Below are 19,304 nucleotides of genomic sequence, written 5' to 3'. Positions count from 1 at the left end.
GAGTCATAATGTGTAAAGGCTGAAAATTCTTCCTGGGCACAGACTGAGAAGATCAAGGGAAGAATGAGAAGCAGGAAAAACCAATTTGCTTCCTGGATGACTTACTAAACCTGTGTACTAGTAAAATCTTGCCTTTCTTATTGCTTTTCTTCCTGTGTGGTCAGGACACAAAGTAGCACCGTCAGCTGCCGCAGCAAGGAATGGCAGGAAGAAAGATTCAAAGAATATGAATGTTTTTTAAGTTTTGTAAATATGTTGAGAGATTTTATAGCTATAAATTTCTTCTCTTGGTAATTAAGGGCCAAATTGTTTTCTGATATGGAAGATCTAAGTTACACTTCAGTTTTTGAAAAAAGACCAGCTTATCCCAGCAGAAACATAATCTCTGTTTTACTGCTGTAACAGCAAATTTAGAGGAAATGCAATGGAGATTCCATAATATGTACAAGCCACACTCACCCATTCAGATGGCTCAATATTTAGCCCAGGAGCCACTCTGTTCAGCTCACTAAACATTAATTCTTCTGAAGTGTGATTTCTTGCAGGGTGGCGTTCTCCCCCAGCTCCTCCCCTTGCAATTTAAAGGTCTGACTTTACGCATTACAGGTTTGGAGCAGTGTCTTTGGTGGGGAGGATGGGGGGAGAGCAGGGGGGATTGGATAACTGCCCAACTTCATATGATAAAAGTGAAATTCTCTTCTGTCTGCAGGACAATCCCCAGGGAACAACGTATGAAACCCAAACTTAAATAAAATCATATCCTGTTTGCAAACATCATATTCCCTTTGCTTCTCAGTAATCTGGACCCATAAACCCCAGCACAGCTTGAGAGCCCATTCCTCATCTAAACAAATGCCATAAGCCCCTTTATACTTTTACAACCATGTCAGAAAATAATATTGACTGCCAATAGTGATGTGATTGGAGTTGCCTCCTCTGAGCCATAAAAGAAGCAGTCTGTTATCAATTTCTCTAAATGCATCAAGGGAATTATGGGTCGGTTCAGTTCCAAGTTATAAATGACAATTCAAAAGCCGCAGAAGTGTTTGAAGCTGGGAGCCGATGATGACATTATCATAAAAGCCTGCTCTTCTTTGCTTTTGTGGGGTTTTTTGCCTATCAACTAGACAAAAAAATATGGCTGAGAAATGACTTCAAGATTTCTTCACACAGCAGCAGGTCAAACAGGCAAGAAAACAATCACTATTTTTAGTGACAGACTGAGACAAGGAGATGAAACTTATTCCCATTAAAAGTAGATTTCTTCTTCTCTTATTGTCCTTTTCACAGCACAACAGGAGAGGAATTGCAATAGATGGATACATTGATCAAACGATCAGTTATAGCTCTAGTGGCCATTTACAGATGAAAAATTGTGGAGCCGTCTGACAATCCACAGAACCAAAATGTAATTTGTGATTATTCTCCCCATTTGGCCACTTCACCTGTAATCTACCCACCTCTCCTGGAAAACTTTTCACATTCCAAACCTCTGACCAGCTGCAAGAAACCATCTCTTTTTATTAAAACTGCTGGCCATAGAGCTGCTAGTCTCTCTCCAACACAAAGAATTTCATCCCCCCGGTATTAGAATTCTTTAACAACAGTTGGTTCTGGAACAAGGTTAAACTTGAAAAAAAAAAACAATAAAAAGCATTATTGCAGGAGGGAGATCCCATATTTCAGCGGATTTTATACTCCTGACCTTGGATAGTCCTCTGATAAAAAATCAACCATCATTTAAAGAAAACCTGTTATGTGCAAATTTAGGATGCTAGTTTAGACTTTTTTTTTTTCTCTCTTTGTGAAATCTGTTCAGTTTAGCTGTACAGTACAGGTGAAACAGATTTCTGTTCCTAGATAAGAGTCCTAATTATTACTTCTATAGTTCCTTATAAAACTAAAAAGTTTATTGTTTGATTTCTTCTGAAAAACTAACATATACTAAGCCATATTCACCAATGACTCTAACATAATCAATCCCTAGCACTACTTAAAAGAAGATTCATATGGATGAAAAGTTTACAAAATGAGTAAACAGTAGTTTTACATGCATTATTTTCACTGCTACAAAAGATTTAGTGCCGTGATGGAAAAGGATCAGAAAATATTGGTTATGGACACAGACTGCCTCTTGTTTGCTTTTCAAAATTCTTGAAACAAACTTTCTTTTATTATAACTGTAAGTAATGTCCAAAGAAGAGGATCCCAGATGTTAACTGCAGTTTTAGAACAGAGATAACAAAATCAATAATAGAATAGAAGTCAGGGTTACAGAGGTTAGTTGGACTTTTGTTTGTGAACAATAAAAGCCCATCAAGTGATCATGTCTTCAGTGTTTGGGAAGTCCTAGCTTCCATTCCTTGATCCAAGAGCAGTTTTCGTTCTGTTCAGTGATTCTTTCACATCAAATTTATAAGCTGTTTGTGGAACAGGGCCTCAGAACTAGGACTTGGCAGTATTTATAATTATATATGCTAGGTAGATCATAGCCTTAGGTACATGGGCTTTATCCTACTTATGGATAAAGCCTTACTTGTCCGGTGCTCTTTCCAACAGTACCATGGTGTGAGGGTCCCCAACCAGAAATAATATTTGCTCTCTTGTGTGGTAGCAACACCCACTAAGACGTGGGGTCTCTGATATTAAGTCCAGCCTGGGAGTGGAGAGAACTGAGCCTAGGTTTCCCATCCCCTGTATGAGTAGTCTAACCACTAATCTATTTAATAGTAGAGCTGCATAGTAACAGTCAGCAAGGTCCCCGTATGGTTAGAAGACAATAGGATCAAAGAGCTCTGAAAGCCCTCCTTCCAAAGGCAGTCATAAAGTCTCCTGCAAGAATGGAATTTTTTTTCTTAACACTGTTTTATTATATTCTGTAGCAAACAAGTAATGATGCAAGCATGGAAGAAAAAATATACAACAAACAAAAAAAATTTAAATTCTTCCATCCCTCCCTAAAATCTTTGCATGAACTACTCTTCCTGCTTTACATTGATTACTGCTTTATACCTCTCAATTAAGTTGAGAGTTACTAAGTAGCAATATTTTTTGTTTCTTTCCACCATTATTTCTGAAAGTAACCTTAAGAATTGCTTTTCACGTAGTTTGAAGCAGCTCCCTTTCCCAAAGCTCGTCTTAACCAATCGACAGCTAAGTATCACTGAAAGAAAGCTCCTAGTCTGATTATTTACCTTGAAAAAGGTCATAACCCATTCCTTTAAAAGAGCCCCACAGCAAGCCTGACAGTAATAACATATAGAAAGGCAAACCAACTAGAAAATAAATAAATAAAAGATCAATTTCTACAACATGTTCTTTAATCCAATTTCCATGAATTTAAATAAGAAATAAAGCACACAGACTGGGAAAAAAAAAAGTGTAGATTAATTTAAATACTTAAAAAAATGAAGCTATACTGAGCAATTCTGACTTGTGTTAGCTTTAGAATGGAAAACATACTGTCATTAGTAGAAGGATTTCAAAGCACATATCTGGTCATGATTTTTTAATACCACAATGACCTGTTTCATAGAAAAATTGTATCCTTTACTTTCAAAGACTGCCATGGTCTTGTTTACTATCCAAAGCCCTCAAATAGATTTTTTCGAGCAATTTTACATAATCTTCTTTTTACTCAGAAGCCTGTACATCCTTTCTGAAGTTTATTAAATTTTTATTCAATTTTCTCTGCATCACCAGTGTGAAAAATTACCTTTTTCATACACCAGTGTGTGCATATATGTGTGCATGTGTGCACACAGTAGTTTACAGAGGTGCACATGCACACACGTCTACATATCAATGTGTAATGTTGGCTGAACCACATACAGAAATGATGCCCAAGTTTCCAGATTGGCAAGTTGCTAGTCACCAACTTCCAAAATTAGGCAGAATCTTCAGCAAGATAAGCCCACAGTGAAGGAGCTGGAATGATTACAACTTCCTGATTCCTTTTTTCTTAAGCCATAGTTCAGAAATCCACAAAAATCACAAATTACTGAAGGTTAAAATGCATTTTTTTTTCTTTTTTTCTTTTTGTGTGTGTGTGTGTGTGTGTGTTAAAACCTTACAAAATGAGTATTTCTTCTGTCATATAAACATACTAGTATGGTATGGAGTTTATGCTTTGTGAAGAATGAAAGTAAATAAATCTGTATAAGGGTGCACTGGAAGTTGACCTCCAGAGATTATGCCTTTATGTCTGCTCAGACTATTCAGAGAGATACTCAGAGAATTCACTGAGAAACAGTAAAAGGGAAGTAAAATATACATCAGCCATCCAGCCCACTGATATCTAGAATATTATCATTTCACTTTGACATTGATGACATCAGTAACTAATGGACCCAGCTGGACCAAAAGCATTAAATACTTTTGTGTGAAAAATTCATATATGTGAAAAATTATTTCTCCTTGGCATTATCTTCACTACAATTTAATAGGAGCGTGATACCAGTATCAGAAATTCTACATGGTTTTCAATAATTTAGCTTTATTCTTTTACCTAGTGTTGCAACATATTTCTTTCTGCAGATTTTTGTCTACTGTGTCCCAATACGAGCTTGTCTTTCAGGATGAATCCATTTCAATCCATTTCAAAACAGGACATAAAAATGCTCACATCATTTATTACTTCAACAGTGCCCAAGTTATTGGCTAGCAGCTAGTGAGCCCTTTTCATGCTAAATATTAGCTTTGGCAACTTTTTTTTTCCTTTCAGAGAAGTGTGGAGCCATATTTCTTTTCAACAGTACACAAAACAACTTCTCCAAAGCTTATTATGCTATAACAATTGTGCCCATGTTACTTTCCTCAAGGAAAGAGCTCATGTAAAAACCCAAAGTGGGATAACTGGAAATGGGCACATTTCCACAAAATTTGTTCCTAACTGTTCCGTTTGCCTCTTGTAATGTGCTGTTTTCCCTGTCTGTGAAAACACAGTGCAATAATGGCTCATGTTTCATCTTTACATTTTTTATCAGCTTCTGAAGACTTTGAACTGATAGTGCTAGAGAATTAACCAATGAACACATATGTTGTGTGCTGTCCCTTTTGTGAAAAAGCAAACATCTACTTACCCCAAGTCCCCCACAAGGCAACAAGGAAAAGAGTTTTTGAGACACGTTTCCTATATATTAAAGAAAAAAAAGAAACAATAAGCATAATTCATCAAAAAGACATTTAAATACTGGAAAAGTATTTCCTTACTCTTTACAGTAATTCAGATTTCATTATTATAATCACTATGACAATGCCAGATACTGGTACAAAAAATAATCGTAATACCTAGAAATCAAATCAGCCATGGGACGTTTAAAGTACTATTATGCAACAGTGACAAATTTGAAGACTGCTAAGCAGTTTCAAAGGAATATAGCAATCAAAATTCCACAGAAAATCACTCTGAACTAGGGTGACTAATCATCCTGATATCTGTAGCTGATAAGCAGCTAGTCTAAGCTTCCTCTCAGCTTCTTCTCCAGCCCGAGGAGTGAGGCAGGCACCTCCACCCAGCCTAGATAACTGATGGGATAAATTATGCTTGAGAAGTACCTGTTTCTTTTCACTGACAACAGAGGGAACCACATTAAGTTTACATGAAACTGATAACTAATTTCTTAGCTTTTTCCCCTTCAAAAGAGTTTCTCCTTTGAAAATTGCAGCCTTAGTCTCCTATCAATGTAAAAATGCTGTTTTCTTCATTTACATCAGTGATTGTATTAATGGTTTGAAAAGATAACTTGAAACATAATTTTTTTCAGTATTATTCAGTAAATATACTAAAGGAAACAAAAACTTAATAGGCTTTAGAATTTAATTTCTAGCTAATTCTACTCTATACATTAGCTAATATGGTAGGGTTTATCTAAATATTTACACTCACATTTTATTCATTCATATTTTCTTTTTTCTCTTTCTTTCTTTTTTTTTTTCTGGTACTACTAAACTCACTGTTTATCTTGATAACAACAATATGAAAACCGGGTAAGGATCTCAGGATTTGATGCAGTTCCTATCCCTGTGTGTAACCTGATCCTAAGGCAGCTGTGGGAGAGAACATAAGCTTTTCCCCTGCCATATCACAGAGCTGGCTTTGTAACTTTGCCATCTGGAGGAAACATTAGATAGTGAATCACTTGAGTTACCTCGAGGAGTCACTCATTGTTATGGAAGGGGCGAATGCTGCAGTTACTCATGTTTAGCAGGTGCCAATGAAATGCACAAAGACAATTATAAGCCATCATCTTTGAAGTACGAGACACCAGACTGCAAGGTCTGGGATGAAGAAAGTGCTTTACACTTTGAGTAAAATCCAAGATGCATTTTTACCCGACTAGAGGCCTTTGATCAGTTTGCACAGTGTGCGAGAGAAGCCAAACAAAACCTCCTGTGGAGCTACCAGGGGAAATGCAGGTGCAGCAGCTATGCAGAGTATTCTCATACTGTGAGTCCTGATGGACCCAGACATGCAAGGAAATGTTGGCTGCAGGAGATTGTCAGAGTAGAGGTGCAAGTAGGAGTTTCCAGATTTCTTGCTGAGCAGATCCAGGGACCAATTTTTCACTTTTTACTATGGGGAGGATGAAAAAGTCTTGAGCAGATAACAAAAAATTAGTGCTGCTAAAGTGCCAGGAGACATTAATGGAAATATAAGGTGTAATTTGAGATAAAAAAGGGCATTTATAGATTATTGAATGACGTTTTTTCTTAAATTCCGTGGCAGAGTTGGGACATAAGAGGGAACAGATGAATTCTCATTTATCTCTCTGCATCCTGGCACATTGTGCCTGGTAAACACTATTAAAAACAATAAACACAAAGTAAAAACAGAAAAGCAGATGGTGAGGAAGACACTAAAATCAAATCAGAAGATAGTATGAAAACTGGGGAAAACAAGCACGTAAGCCTTTTCAGTGTATCAAGAGGCTTGCAGGAATACTCGCTTCTTATTGCATGATGGTTTGAAAAATAGTAGTTGCCAAACTCTGAAGAACAAGAAAAACATTGAGATTTCATGAAAAGAACAGTGGGGAAATGTTGGACTAAGAGAAATTGAGACCATCACTTAGCTAGCCTCACGAAAAAGGAAGGCTCACAATACTTTGCCATAAATGAAAATCAATAGCAAAAAGCTACTCTGAAAATGAATTGAAATGAGAATTTCCCACGATGTTTGAAGTTGATGTCCCAGAAGATATTGGGGTACTTCAAGTAAGGTAGAAGACAAATTCTAAATAATCAAATATTTTTGACTTAGCACTAGGGCAGAAGTAGTCACCAGCACTTTGGAGTTGGTACAACCATTTACTTATAGAGCTAGAAATGTTCCAAGATTTGTATTCTAGAATATCAAAGGCAGTAGAAGCTAGTTTGTCAAATTAGGCGCTGAGGCACCCATCACTGACTAAGGTCAGGCCCCTACAGAAGTCAAGGAAGCTGCTTAGGAGGTTGATGGCTGGGAACCAAGAGTCTGATGCAATGAGGAAAAATTATGAACAAAACCTCACTTTCAAAAGAAAACAAAACAAAAAAAACAAATTAAAAAGTGTATTCACTTTTTAACCTGATTATTCTCAGTATCATCCCTCAAGAGCAAAGCCATTTTAGCTAAGTGTTTATTTCTTCATTAATTTGAAATTGGAATTGCATGGATGCTTTCTGATGCATCTTTTAGTTGCACTCTAATTACTGACTCACTGTCGGATGTGTTGACAGTGTGTTTCGCACTTTTACAAACTTTTAATAGTAGGAAACTTGACTTAGAGTGGCAGTTTCTTAATGACAGTTGGATTGAGAAAAAGGAAAAAATACTTGTAATAAATGTTTGCTGTTCGGCCCTTGAATTTATATGAGGAGATTTGTAAGGTTGGATGCTGGTACGTGAAGCCATAATGTGATGTGATACATAGTCTGCAGATCAGTTTCCTTTGTGTCAAGACAATGGTAGTGCAACATAACAAGTTGCTTATCACGCAGTAAAATACATCAGTCCAAAACTTAACTACACAATAGTGCAGAAGTTGAAGTGGTCATTTGGAATAGCTGCATTTGTAGACTCCGATGCAGGGAAAATAAAGCCAAGAGTTCAAGCAAGTTAATACTTGTAAACCATTAGGAATAGATGAATTTGTGTGTAAGTCTCATTGATTTCAGTAGTTTCCAGTCATGCTGTTCTGCAGTCTTCCAGAACAGGCTTTTTTTCTTGAACAGGGAAACTGAATTAAGCATTTATTGACAAGCAGCACATTACTAGCCCGAGGCATACTTAAATTTCATTTCTTCAGGTGTTTCTTTTCTTTTTGAGAGGTACAGAAGCTGCTTGTTGGCAAAAAAAAAAAAAAAAAAAAAAAAAAAAAAAAAAAAAAAAAGTGCTTCAGACAAAGCAGATGCACTCTTGCACTCTTCAGAAGAGGAACAGGAAATACAAACACTATTCTGGAGCATAAGTGGAGAACAAATGGTGACTCTGCATTTTTCATTTTTGGATGGGTAGACAATTAAAGAAACGAAGTAGGTCCTACTTTTCATTAGGATGCAAAGCCATCATTAGATGGAACTATTTCTTTAGAAAAAATAATACACTTGCACTGAAATAAATATTTTCTGAGAAAATGTGGTTATTGATGATATTTTTTGTGAGAAACATTTTCTTTAGATTTTTCTCCCTTGGGACATATAATTTGAATTTCTGTAGTATACAAAGGATTAATTTTAGTGTCGGGAATGGTTAGGTTCAACCTCACTGAAATGGGGACAACAAAATCAGCAGTCACACTATATTTTGGAAAAATGTAAGAGACAATTAAGTTCCTTTATCCAAGAGTCTGAAAGCCCAAATGATTAGAGCTTCCAGCCAGAAAACAGACACATGCAAAAGCATTTGGGAAGGGTGTTTTACTGACTTATGTCTTGGTAAAAGGCCATGTGAGATGCAAGAAGAAAATATCCTAGAAACAGAGAGAGAAAAGGGCATTGAGCCAAGGATACACTCAGAATATATTCTAAGAGTGTGATCTTGATATAAACTTAGAGAATAAATGTTTTGGACTAAGTGTCTAATAAAAAAGGCAAAGAATGTCCAGTAAGGAACCGTGGGCCAAGAAATGGTTTTCTAAGATAGGATAAACAAAGCTTTCTGCATTCTGTGTACATCAGCAGAAACACAGTTAGGTCATTCCCTCTTAACCTTGTATCTGCAACTGCACACTGCATCCCTGAGGCTGCTCAACCACTGAGATCCAAAATTGGAACGATATTTTATATCACTGTATGTTATATTAAATAACATGAAAAGTAACATGAAATTAATTTAACCCAAGAAAATTTAAATGAAATGCTTGACTGTTTCAAAAAGGAACAATTTTACAATGTTGTTGAAATCAAATAAAAATGTTTCCAAATTTTAATTATGCAGAAATTTAGAACTCTTTTTTGGAAACACCTTTTTTTTAAAGGAGGATTTCTTTCTTAGAAATTCAAGCCCCTAAGAATCTATTGTACTGTAAATATTTTTCAGTTTTCATGTTGCCTTGGCTAAGAAAATGTATAAACCTATATAACATTATGTTCTTAGGACTTCCTGAAGCAACAGTCTGCCTTACAGAAGAAACAGCATAAGTTTCCAAAGCAAAATAATTGCTATGTATTACTAGAATTGTGGCAGCAATTTCTTTTGATGGCTAGTGTTATTTTTGTTTGGGTTGGGTTTGATTACATTTAGGAAAAGCCCCACTTCTTAGAAGAAGAGTTATAAAAATAACTGAGAATTAGAGTGTTGCATCCAGTGTGCTGGGACAAAGGCAGGATTTCAGTCACAGATTATTTCCAAAATGTGCTAGTTTTTTGTGTGTTTCTGACAAGTAGACTTGCTTCATGCAACACTACTTCATGCTAATGGCAGAGCTCAATTTAACCCTACTTTTGTATTATAAAAGGCATACACCAAGCATTGGCTGTGTATCAAGATATTTTACATGAAAAACCTGTCCATTTTCTACTATTCTGTATAACCATAGGTGCATTTAATATGTTAAAATATGTTTTTCCCCCTGTTATTCAGAAAGATATTATATCCTGTTATATACTGCATAATAAGAAGGCATTAAAATAAAGCTCACTTATTAGCAAAACTTAGGCATAGTATCTGCAGTCAGAGTGGCTGAAATAGTTGAAATAAAGCAAATGAGAGTAGCAAACAAGCAATTCTGACAAGCAAGTGTATCTTAAATTCCTGGTTTCGAATCAAATACAAGGAGGTAGAAAACCAACTGTGTTCAAAATTGCCACTGACCTCCAATGGAGAACAAGTTACAGTAAAAGGTTAACACTGATGACTTTTGAAGCAAATGAGGAGAAACTCGTATCGCTGCTTTCCAGCCGGTGTATTTGGCTAATCTATATTTGGCTTCCATTGTAACATTCTCCTTCCACATAGCAATGCATTTGGAAAAAGTGAATTTTTGTCACACTGCTTGCCAAGTGTTTTAAGCTGACACCAGCTATGACTAATGACAGTGCTGGAATGTGCTGTTCTCAGTAGAATAGAGGCCTGTACAGACCTAGGAGTTTCCTGGGGTCCAGCTTCTGTCTGTTCAGTGGGCTGGTGCCATACAGCAGTGAATGATGTTCAGAGTGAACCAGCTGTATTTCCTCCAGACTGGCTTTTCGACCTCGAATGCGCTGAAAGAAAACAGCAGAGGCCTACAATATTCCACTGACAATATTTAGGGAGGGAAAAAAAAAGTAAAGGTCCGAAATAACATTTAGTATGATTAATAATGGGTTGAAATTGCGTCATGCAGGAATGTGACACTGATTTGTTTATTAAAGTAATGCTATATGAAAAACAAATGCGTGTGTGCTTTATCACAAAGTGCTTCACTTAAGTAAGTCTTAGGAGAGTTATCTTAATACAGGGTTTCACATAAAAGAGAAAGAAAAGATTCTGCCTCTTTTCTACATAATATATTAAGAGATACAAACCAAAGGATGAAATATTTCTTAAGTAAGAAATCTAGCTAGAAAAAATCTAATTTAGAGAGCAAAAACTTATTCACACCTGTAAGCTGCAGATGTTTTTGGAATGAGGATTAATGGTTTTTGCATCATTACTAGTACTTGTGATTTATGCTGGTAGGAGGAGCACGATCACAGTGAGGAGAGACAGGGAGAAAAAGAAAATTAAACTTTAAATGCTTTAATAACATATTTGTGTATGTTTTTAAATTTTTAATGTGTGATCAATATCCCAGGATCATTTTTGCTGTTACACATGCTGACTCACTTGCTTTCTTACATTTTTGTAAGTGAAGTTTGTCTCTTTAACTGTTTCTCCAGCCTGTATTTGCCCCAAAACCAGATGTAAAAAATCTGGGACGTCTTTCTACAAATCCATTGAAATGTAATCAGTTTAGGAAGGACGAAAGATAGGAAAGGAAAGATAAAACTAACATTTTCTTATTCAGCATATCTGTTCCTTGTATGTATTTGGAGTTACATCTTGTCATAAAAATACTTATTTCTCTGCTTGTGCTAGTGCTGCGCAGCCTTTGCAGATACAGCAACATGAATCAGATTTGTTCAGGACTGGGCATAATAAGCAGCTCTGTCAACAAAGTTCTGGACCTGAGATCATCTTTCCAGTTGATATTGGATGAAGGGAAGAGAAAACAGCTTGATTTTAAGGTCTTGGACCCTATTTGCAGATCTGGTCCTTGTGAACACCAAGGGCAAAATCTCTCACAGCTTAGGCTGGATCTGTCTGACTCTCAAGGTCTACAGATACACAGGTACAGCAGTTATCTAAGTAGACTACGCTATTTTCAATTAGACTGATTTACCTGTTACAGAAATGCATTTAATTCTAGTTTTGTTGGAGGTTAAATTGTAATTGTTATTGTATCCAACACTTTGTCATACACATTGGAAAGCACTGACCTCTGCACTAGGAAAAGAGAGCAGTATTATGAATATGAAACAGAATGTGCACGTCAGAAAAAAAGAAGATGCCTGGGGATGGGGGGTTCAGAAGAACCATGCACAATTTATATTGAGTTAAGCAGTGGGAATTTTTTCTAACTAATCAGGAAGAATATCCTAAGAGAGCTAGATGGTTGTGGAACAAGCTGCTCCTCAGGGAAATCGTGGAAGCCCTATTTCTTGCAGTGTTTAAAACTTGACTAGACACAGCAGTGGAAAGAACATTTTAGGGAATGATCCAAGAACTAAATGACTTAATAAACCCTTTTTCATCTCTAATTTCTTCAGGCCTCTCCCAGTCTCACATGAGAATTTGTAGCAGTGCACTCACATCCTTTTAACACACAGTTGCACAATCAAAATCAGCACATTATGTTACTTCATGGAGTCAGTAAACTCTGTAATGGTTCTTCTGGGTCAGATAAAATATTTTTCTTCACAAGTGAGGTGACTGGTAACATTTATTCCTTCATCCATTCTCATTAAGGTCTATGTTTCTAACAAGGTGCTTTAAAATGTATATACCCAATTCTCCATGGCAAAACTGGGAAGGGAGCCTGGGTTTTAGGACAGATAAAATAAATGTATAAGAAAAGTAAAGAGGAATTTTATGAAGGTCACACTGAAGAACCTTGAGCAAAATGCTCACTCTCTGGTCACATATTTTCTACAAGGTATACGAAAACTCTGGGACGTGTTTAAGAGAGTTAATTGTCTGGCTTTTTTTGTGTTGTTGAATTGGATGCCGTAGCCCTTTAACTATAAAAAGACACACAGCTAGCCATTATTTTTACAATGGGGTACTCTGCAATATCTGATCTGGAAGAGGTGTCCCAAAATGGTTTGCCAGCAGCATGCCTCCTACCCAATCTAACCAGTCAAATTCCCTAGGGTAGAAACAGGTTATGCAGAAACCAGTTGGGTGCAGAAATCAAGTAGCACTGAACAGGACACCCCACTCCAGGCATCTCCCCCCAGTAGGGTCCTTGGAGTGCAGTCATCAGCTGAGCTGGCAGAGCCCAGAGCTGCTCTTTGTCCGTGGCTTCTGCAGCTCTTACATCAGCAAGGACATTTACACTGTAGATGGCAGGAGGAAAGGGAAGAGTAAACAGTGCATGTCTGTGCTGTTTCTGCATTCCCATCTCATTTAGTGTTCCTTTCATCCTTGCAGTATCTCTGCATATCAATCCCAACGATATAAGGCTCTGCACAGAGGAAAAAAGTGCATTAAAAATTACCTGTAATAATTTCTAAGAATAGTTCTCACACAATGGTGTCAGGATTTAGAAGATCTACACAAGCATATGTCTTAAGTCTGTTGCCAGAGTCTCTCATGTAACTTCAGTTATGCAAAGTGATCACTTTTGGCTCTCACTAGGATGAGTTATCAGACAACAGAACATATGCATTTGTATAACTTTACACATACACTTTTAGACACATCTTTTTTTTTTATTTGGAAGTGTCTTTCATAACTTTCATTGACCATGGTAGTATTGAAAACATAAAATGTAACAGAAAATTGGCATAAAGACAACAAAAAAGGAGAAAGCATAGGAGAACAGGTGAACAGTATTTGTTTCATTCCAGAGAATTTGAATAATACATCCACCCATCTACTACATCCTTAGTAGAAGGCAATTCATCCTTTTCGAATGTGTATGACAATTTGTGTGTTGGCTTTGTCCTCTGACATGTGCAGTTCCCTCATCAACAGAAACATTTATACACCTCAGGAGAGCAAAATACTTGCACCTGGGTGCTTCGAAAAATCAGTCTAGAACTAGAAATCCATTGTCCCCACAACAGGAAAATGTTTTCACCTTTCACAGAATTTAAGGTCAAAGTCTGGTCTGTTTAAAAGAGACCATTAAATTTTCACACAGACAGCCTCTATTAGCCTGAAGATTTAGGTTAGACTTTCAGCAGAGTAAACTCATGTACAGACAGAGATTCAAGAAGACAAAGGTGATGCTGCCTGTTTCTCTCTGCTAAACTAAAAGGAATTGTGACACAGGTTAAGGAATATTTCTCACTCAGGTCTCTCAGTGTAATGTGTTCATTGCCTGTACTGCAGGTTTTTGTTTGGAATTCCTTAGACTATCAAGTTTGTAAACAACATCTTCAGATTTTTTCCTGACTTCGTGAGATTTCTCATAGTTGCTCAATTCTTTCATGTTTTCAAAACTACTCACAGTAACAGGTCTTTTGCCAGTCAGTAAACTCACATCTCTTGCTCTCTCTCCACCACGTGGGAATTGCAAGCATGCCTCTGACACACATGTACCCACATAGAGATGCATTTATTCTCTTCATGTGTTCTGGTCGTCCAGTGCCTAACGTGGATATGTTAAACACTGAAGATTTTTTTTTCTTAAAAAATGACTAGCTTTTCCTGCGTTATTTTATCTTCAGTGGCAAATTGAGGTTCAAAGAGTGGAATTTTTCAAATATTTAATTTTATGTGATCTGGCAGACTCAACTTCAAATTCTTTCCTTCTCTCCCCTTCAGTCCATGAGATGTTGACAGCAGGAAGTGTAAGATGCCCCCCTAATCCAGAAAACTACCAAAATTCAGAACAAATTCTAGGCCAAAAAGAAAAATGTTGATGGACCACAGTCCCTACAGGACGTAAAGGTGGGGGCATAAAGCAGGACCATGGCTACATTCTTCTTTTCTCTTCTGAAACAGTGCTGATCACTGTAGCCGAATGTCAGTCATGTGTGCACAAATTAAGGCCCAAAGGAGTTATGTGGATACTTCCTCTCCCTAGAACAAGTGGAAAGTGGACACCCCTACCAAAACATAATTCAGTCCTTTTATTGTCCCAAAGGTAGGGCAGATAGGCATTGCTTCTTACCAAGGGAAAATTGTAAAAAGAAAGATAATGGATGTTTTTATGCCAATCTTTGCATCTTTTAGCTGCCCCGGTCTGCATTTGATAACTGTCTGTTCTACATCTGTCAGCTTTTAACAAACAGCAAACAGGCATTTCAGCAAACATATATAAAACTTTGAAACTAATACAAAAGTGTTGTCCCTGAATTTTGTTTTTCCAGTACATATATACAAAGACTATAAAAAATTTCACTATGGGTGTGTGTGTGGATGTGTATATGTGTGAATTACTCTGCTCTCCTACCCTGAACTCAGGGCAGGCACTGGTCTCTCAAATCTGGCTCTCCAGGATTGGCAATAGTCTAAATGTACTTCTCCTTTGTCTTGAGGAAGCCAATGGGGGAATTAATCTATCTGTTTGGAAGAAGGATATGACTAAAAAAATAATCTGAAAGTTATAACTAATTTTTTTGTTTAGCAGAAGTCCTCTAAACTGTTGTTTGAATAATTCTAGAGCACAAATATCTACGACTAGAAAGACAAAATACAGTCTGGAAAAGCAAGTCATCCTGGCTGTGTCTGCAGCAGTAAACTAAGCAGTGCCAGGAAACATTCCCAGAGTAACACAATCATTTGTACTATTAAATTGCTAAAGTGGTCCTTCACACTGTTTGGCTGAGCAGCAACTAGCACTCTCCCAAACAACTCCCAGACATGGTTTGGTCACTGGCATAGGCCAGGAAGCATTCCTGGTAGTATGAACATGGGCCTTTCCATGCCAGTTGGCTGCAGGGGTAGAGAACAGGCTCAGACACATTTTATTTTGTAGCTTTTGTACAGCTTGTGTACCCCATTCAAACCTCGTTTTGATTTTAGCAAGTTGTATTTTAGAAATAATGAGTATGCATGAGTATGAGTAATATATACAGGTATATATAAAGGCAATACATTAAGCTTAGATTAGTCTACATGAATTAATCTGTGAACTGAAGTGAGCATGGTGTCAGCCCAGTATGACTTTCACCATCCCATGCCCAGTTAGAGATACCGCTTCTCTGTACACTCAGCCAGTCATCTCTCTATTGCCAAAGACCTGAGCTGAGTGAGAGGAGTTAATCCACACTACAGGATTTAGAAACCACATAAAGCTCCCTGCTAGAGATAACAAGGGGTCATATAGATGCAGGTTGCTCATTTTCATAAGGGTTTCTTGTTAGGTTATGAGAATAGGGAGGGCCCCCAAAAGAAGCCTGTGCCCAAGGATACGTACAGTACAAGATAACAAAACCTGAGCTACCTCTGAGTGAACTAGTTTTGATCATAAAACTCCTTCTCAGACAAAGAGTGGGACTGCAGCCCTCCTGTGGGACTACTGTTTTAGTTCGAGGGGAAAAAAGTTCACAGTTACTGCAGAGGATTTCCTAAGTGGCTGCTGCAGGTTCCTGTTGCTAACCTGCCCTTTAGACTTGGTGTATGAGGTAATGCATGTGGCAAAACCTGACCAGTGATTTCCCCACTCCTTCTGACAAAAACTGTGGGAGATTATGTTGAGAAATTATATTAAGAAATGGTAATGTCCATGAGGGGGCATTCAGAATTCAGCGGAAGTGACAGTGCAATTCCCCATGCTTTCACTATGCACTCTCTGTGTGGTATAGTCCAGAAAGCAGCTTGATGGTGGCTTTTTATATCTTGGATGGTGCAATAAACACTCCTTTAGTGACAAAAGTTACCTATTCAGCTGAATGACTTTCTAAAGAAACAGAGCACCAGTTAAGTGCATCACTGTAGCCTTTCTTATTTTGGAACGTGAGCAGTTTTAAGCACTTGTTTGATGTCAGGCAAGTGCTAGATAATTTAGGGAAACAAAAGACAGATTACATCACCAAATATAATTCTGTCTCTAGCTACATAAAAGGATCTAGATAAACACCAGATCTATGCACCAGCTTCACACTGAGACTCCTTAATTTTATCATCAGAGTTTACATTTTGACAGCTTATTTCACATTCCAGCCTCATTTCAAAGCACACAATTGGAGTCAAAATTAGCTGAATCCAGTTCAACATGAAGTGATTTTTTTTCCTCTCTCCCCCCTCACTAGATTATGCAAGACCTAATAGGCTGTATTTCAGGTTTTGAAATTGTAGAATTGCAAGAGGAAACTCTAAATCTTCCAGGAAACTCTTACACTGCATCCATCTCAAACTAACCTATACCACTTTTTCATTTCACACTTTTTACAGAGCCACACAATTTACTGCTCAGCAATAGCTGTTTGTAACTGAAGAAAGCAGTACATAGCAGCACACTGCATTTTACTTATTTTCTCTCTTTTGCCTTTTCTTTATAGTATGGAGTCCTGAGTCAAGAAGGTAACTAGGCTTTATTGTAGTAAAGCACTCAGCTGCATGTTTAACTTAATCTTGAAGTATGTGATCCCCCAGTGAAACCACTCATGTGATATGTGGCCTTTAGGGCCTTGCTGAAACAAAGTCTTCTTGAACACTGGAAAAATTATCTAAGCTTAAAAAAAAAATTAGCCTGTTAGAGTGCTGCCATCTAGTTAGATGAGTGTATACAACAAATCCATTTACAGTGCTTGCCATATCTCACTGCCCAGTACACTGAGCTACCTGCAGAAGGTCTTCAGGGACAATCACTAATAGCTATTCAAAGAGATCTATTGAACCAGTTCCTTTGGGTTTGTAAAAACATAAGGATATAAAGAAAAGTAATTAAACCGAACATAACAGCCCTGGAAATTTTGGGATCCTGCAAAACATTAGTTAATTTTTGCTGAACTTTTGTTTTGTCTGGGGTTTATATTCTGATGTATGTGGATGCATGACACTGTGTAAATTCTTTATTTTCTGGTTGGGAAGTGTGCTTTCCTATAATGTGTTATTTTAATATTATCAGTTAAGACCAAATAATTCCTAAAACAAATTACTCTCTTATTGTAGAAGTAAGATGGGTTTAGGAGTTAATAAATTTGCTATTTACTTTAACAAGTCAAGTATCTGGTCTTAATTTTTAATTACCTCGCACTTGTTTAGCAACCCAGTTTCTTGCAGCCTCGACCAGATGCTTTGGATTCTTCCAGCGTGTTCGGGGTGATTAGCATAGTTCCCACACATACACTGGTGCTTCAGCATCAGACTGTCATACACAACACCTTCAGCACAAAGCACAATAAGAAACAAATGAAACAAAAGCAAGTTATACTGTTCCCTGTAAGGCATATTTTAGCAAAACTGGATTTTATTTGACAATTAGAGCAAGATGAAAATCCCAGAATAACAAAATCATTTAGGTTGGAAAAGACCTCAGAGATCATTGAGTCCAATCTTTGACCTATCTCCACCTTGTCAACTAGACCAGACCACTGATTACCATGAATAGCTGTTCCTTGAAGACTCCAGGGATGGTGACTCCACCACCTCCCTGGGAAGCCCATTCCAATGCCTGACAACCCTTCCAGTCAGGAAGTTCTTCCTGATGTCCAGCCTGAACCTGAACCTCCCTGAGACAGCCTGAGGCCGTGTCCTCATGTCCTGTTGCTGATTGTCTGGGAGAAGAGACTGACCTCACCTGGTTACAGCCTCCTCTCAGGAGTTGTAGAGAGCAATAAGGTGTCCCCTGAGCCTCCTTTGCTCCAGGTTAAACACCCCCAGCTCACTCAGCTGCTCCTTATAGGAGTCACTCTCTGGACCCTTCACCAGCTTTGTTGCCCTTCTCTGGACCTAAATTTTTCTTTCCTTTGTGAGACTCTGAATTTTGATTTATGAGGTGAATCTTGTGATATCAATAAAGCAAAAATTAATTCTCAAGAAATTATATTAATAAATACAATTAACTGTAGAGAAGAAGGGGAATTGGGTGGTAGCTTGTTAAAGCTTTTATGGCTAGAAAAAGACCAGTCGTATTATTGAATCACTTGTTTTCTCTAGTGGGTAAGGTTAGTTAAACCTTTCAACCTATATACAACAAGAGAATATTATGTATAGCAGTGTTAAGAATATAATTTAGAGAAACCTTTTAAAATAAATTATGAAATGGCAATGCCATTCTGCAGTTGTACTGCTTAACTAATACTATATTAATTCCAGATCTCAAAGCATATCAAACGAATGTTTCAGAGAGTTGAAACAGTGGCAGCCAGAGTCCTTTTTCATTAAAAAGAAAAGTTCCACCCACTACTCAATTGGGATCAAATCCTGTTTGACTGCAGTGCAAGGTACCTTTTGAATTTTCTATGGTCATATATGCAAGGACAGAACAGCTTTATATGAAACAACTATCAATATCACATTGCTCTGTAGCTGTGTATTGGGAGCAAAAGAAATTTTAGTGAGTAGGCTCAAGCTAAATTCAATTTTCAAGGCTTTCAAACCAAGTCTGAAACACTGAAAAATTATTTTCTGTATTTACTTGTTCTTTGCATTTCCCGTAGACATGTCTGGAACAAAAATTACTGTC

At 37.4% G+C, this 19,304-nt stretch overlaps 1 protein-coding gene across 7 annotated transcripts in view; it reads right to left on the bottom strand.

Annotated features, from left to right (window-relative positions):
* The window catches only part of HDAC9 (histone deacetylase 9), a 456,537-nt gene that overhangs the window by 119,319 nt on the left and 317,914 nt on the right, over nt 1-19,304 (bottom strand). For all 7 annotated transcript variants that reach the window (XM_082290871.1, XM_082290873.1, XM_082290872.1 and 4 more), the window contains 3 exons: nt 17,867-18,000; nt 10,563-10,683; nt 5,082-5,131 (listed from right to left, as the gene is read on the bottom strand). In XM_082290871.1, coding sequence (XP_082146997.1) covers nt 5,082-5,131; nt 10,563-10,683; nt 17,867-18,000 — 305 coding nt within the window. The remainder of the gene's footprint in view (nt 1-5,081; nt 5,132-10,562; nt 10,684-17,866; nt 18,001-19,304) is intronic.

This window comes from Coloeus monedula, assembly GCF_965178545.1.
Source record: "Coloeus monedula genome assembly, chromosome: 1".
Lineage (NCBI taxonomy): Eukaryota > Metazoa > Chordata > Aves > Passeriformes > Corvidae > Coloeus > Coloeus monedula.
The sequence above is the reverse complement of the archived record's forward strand: the minus strand, read 5'-3'. Positions and strand labels throughout refer to the sequence as shown.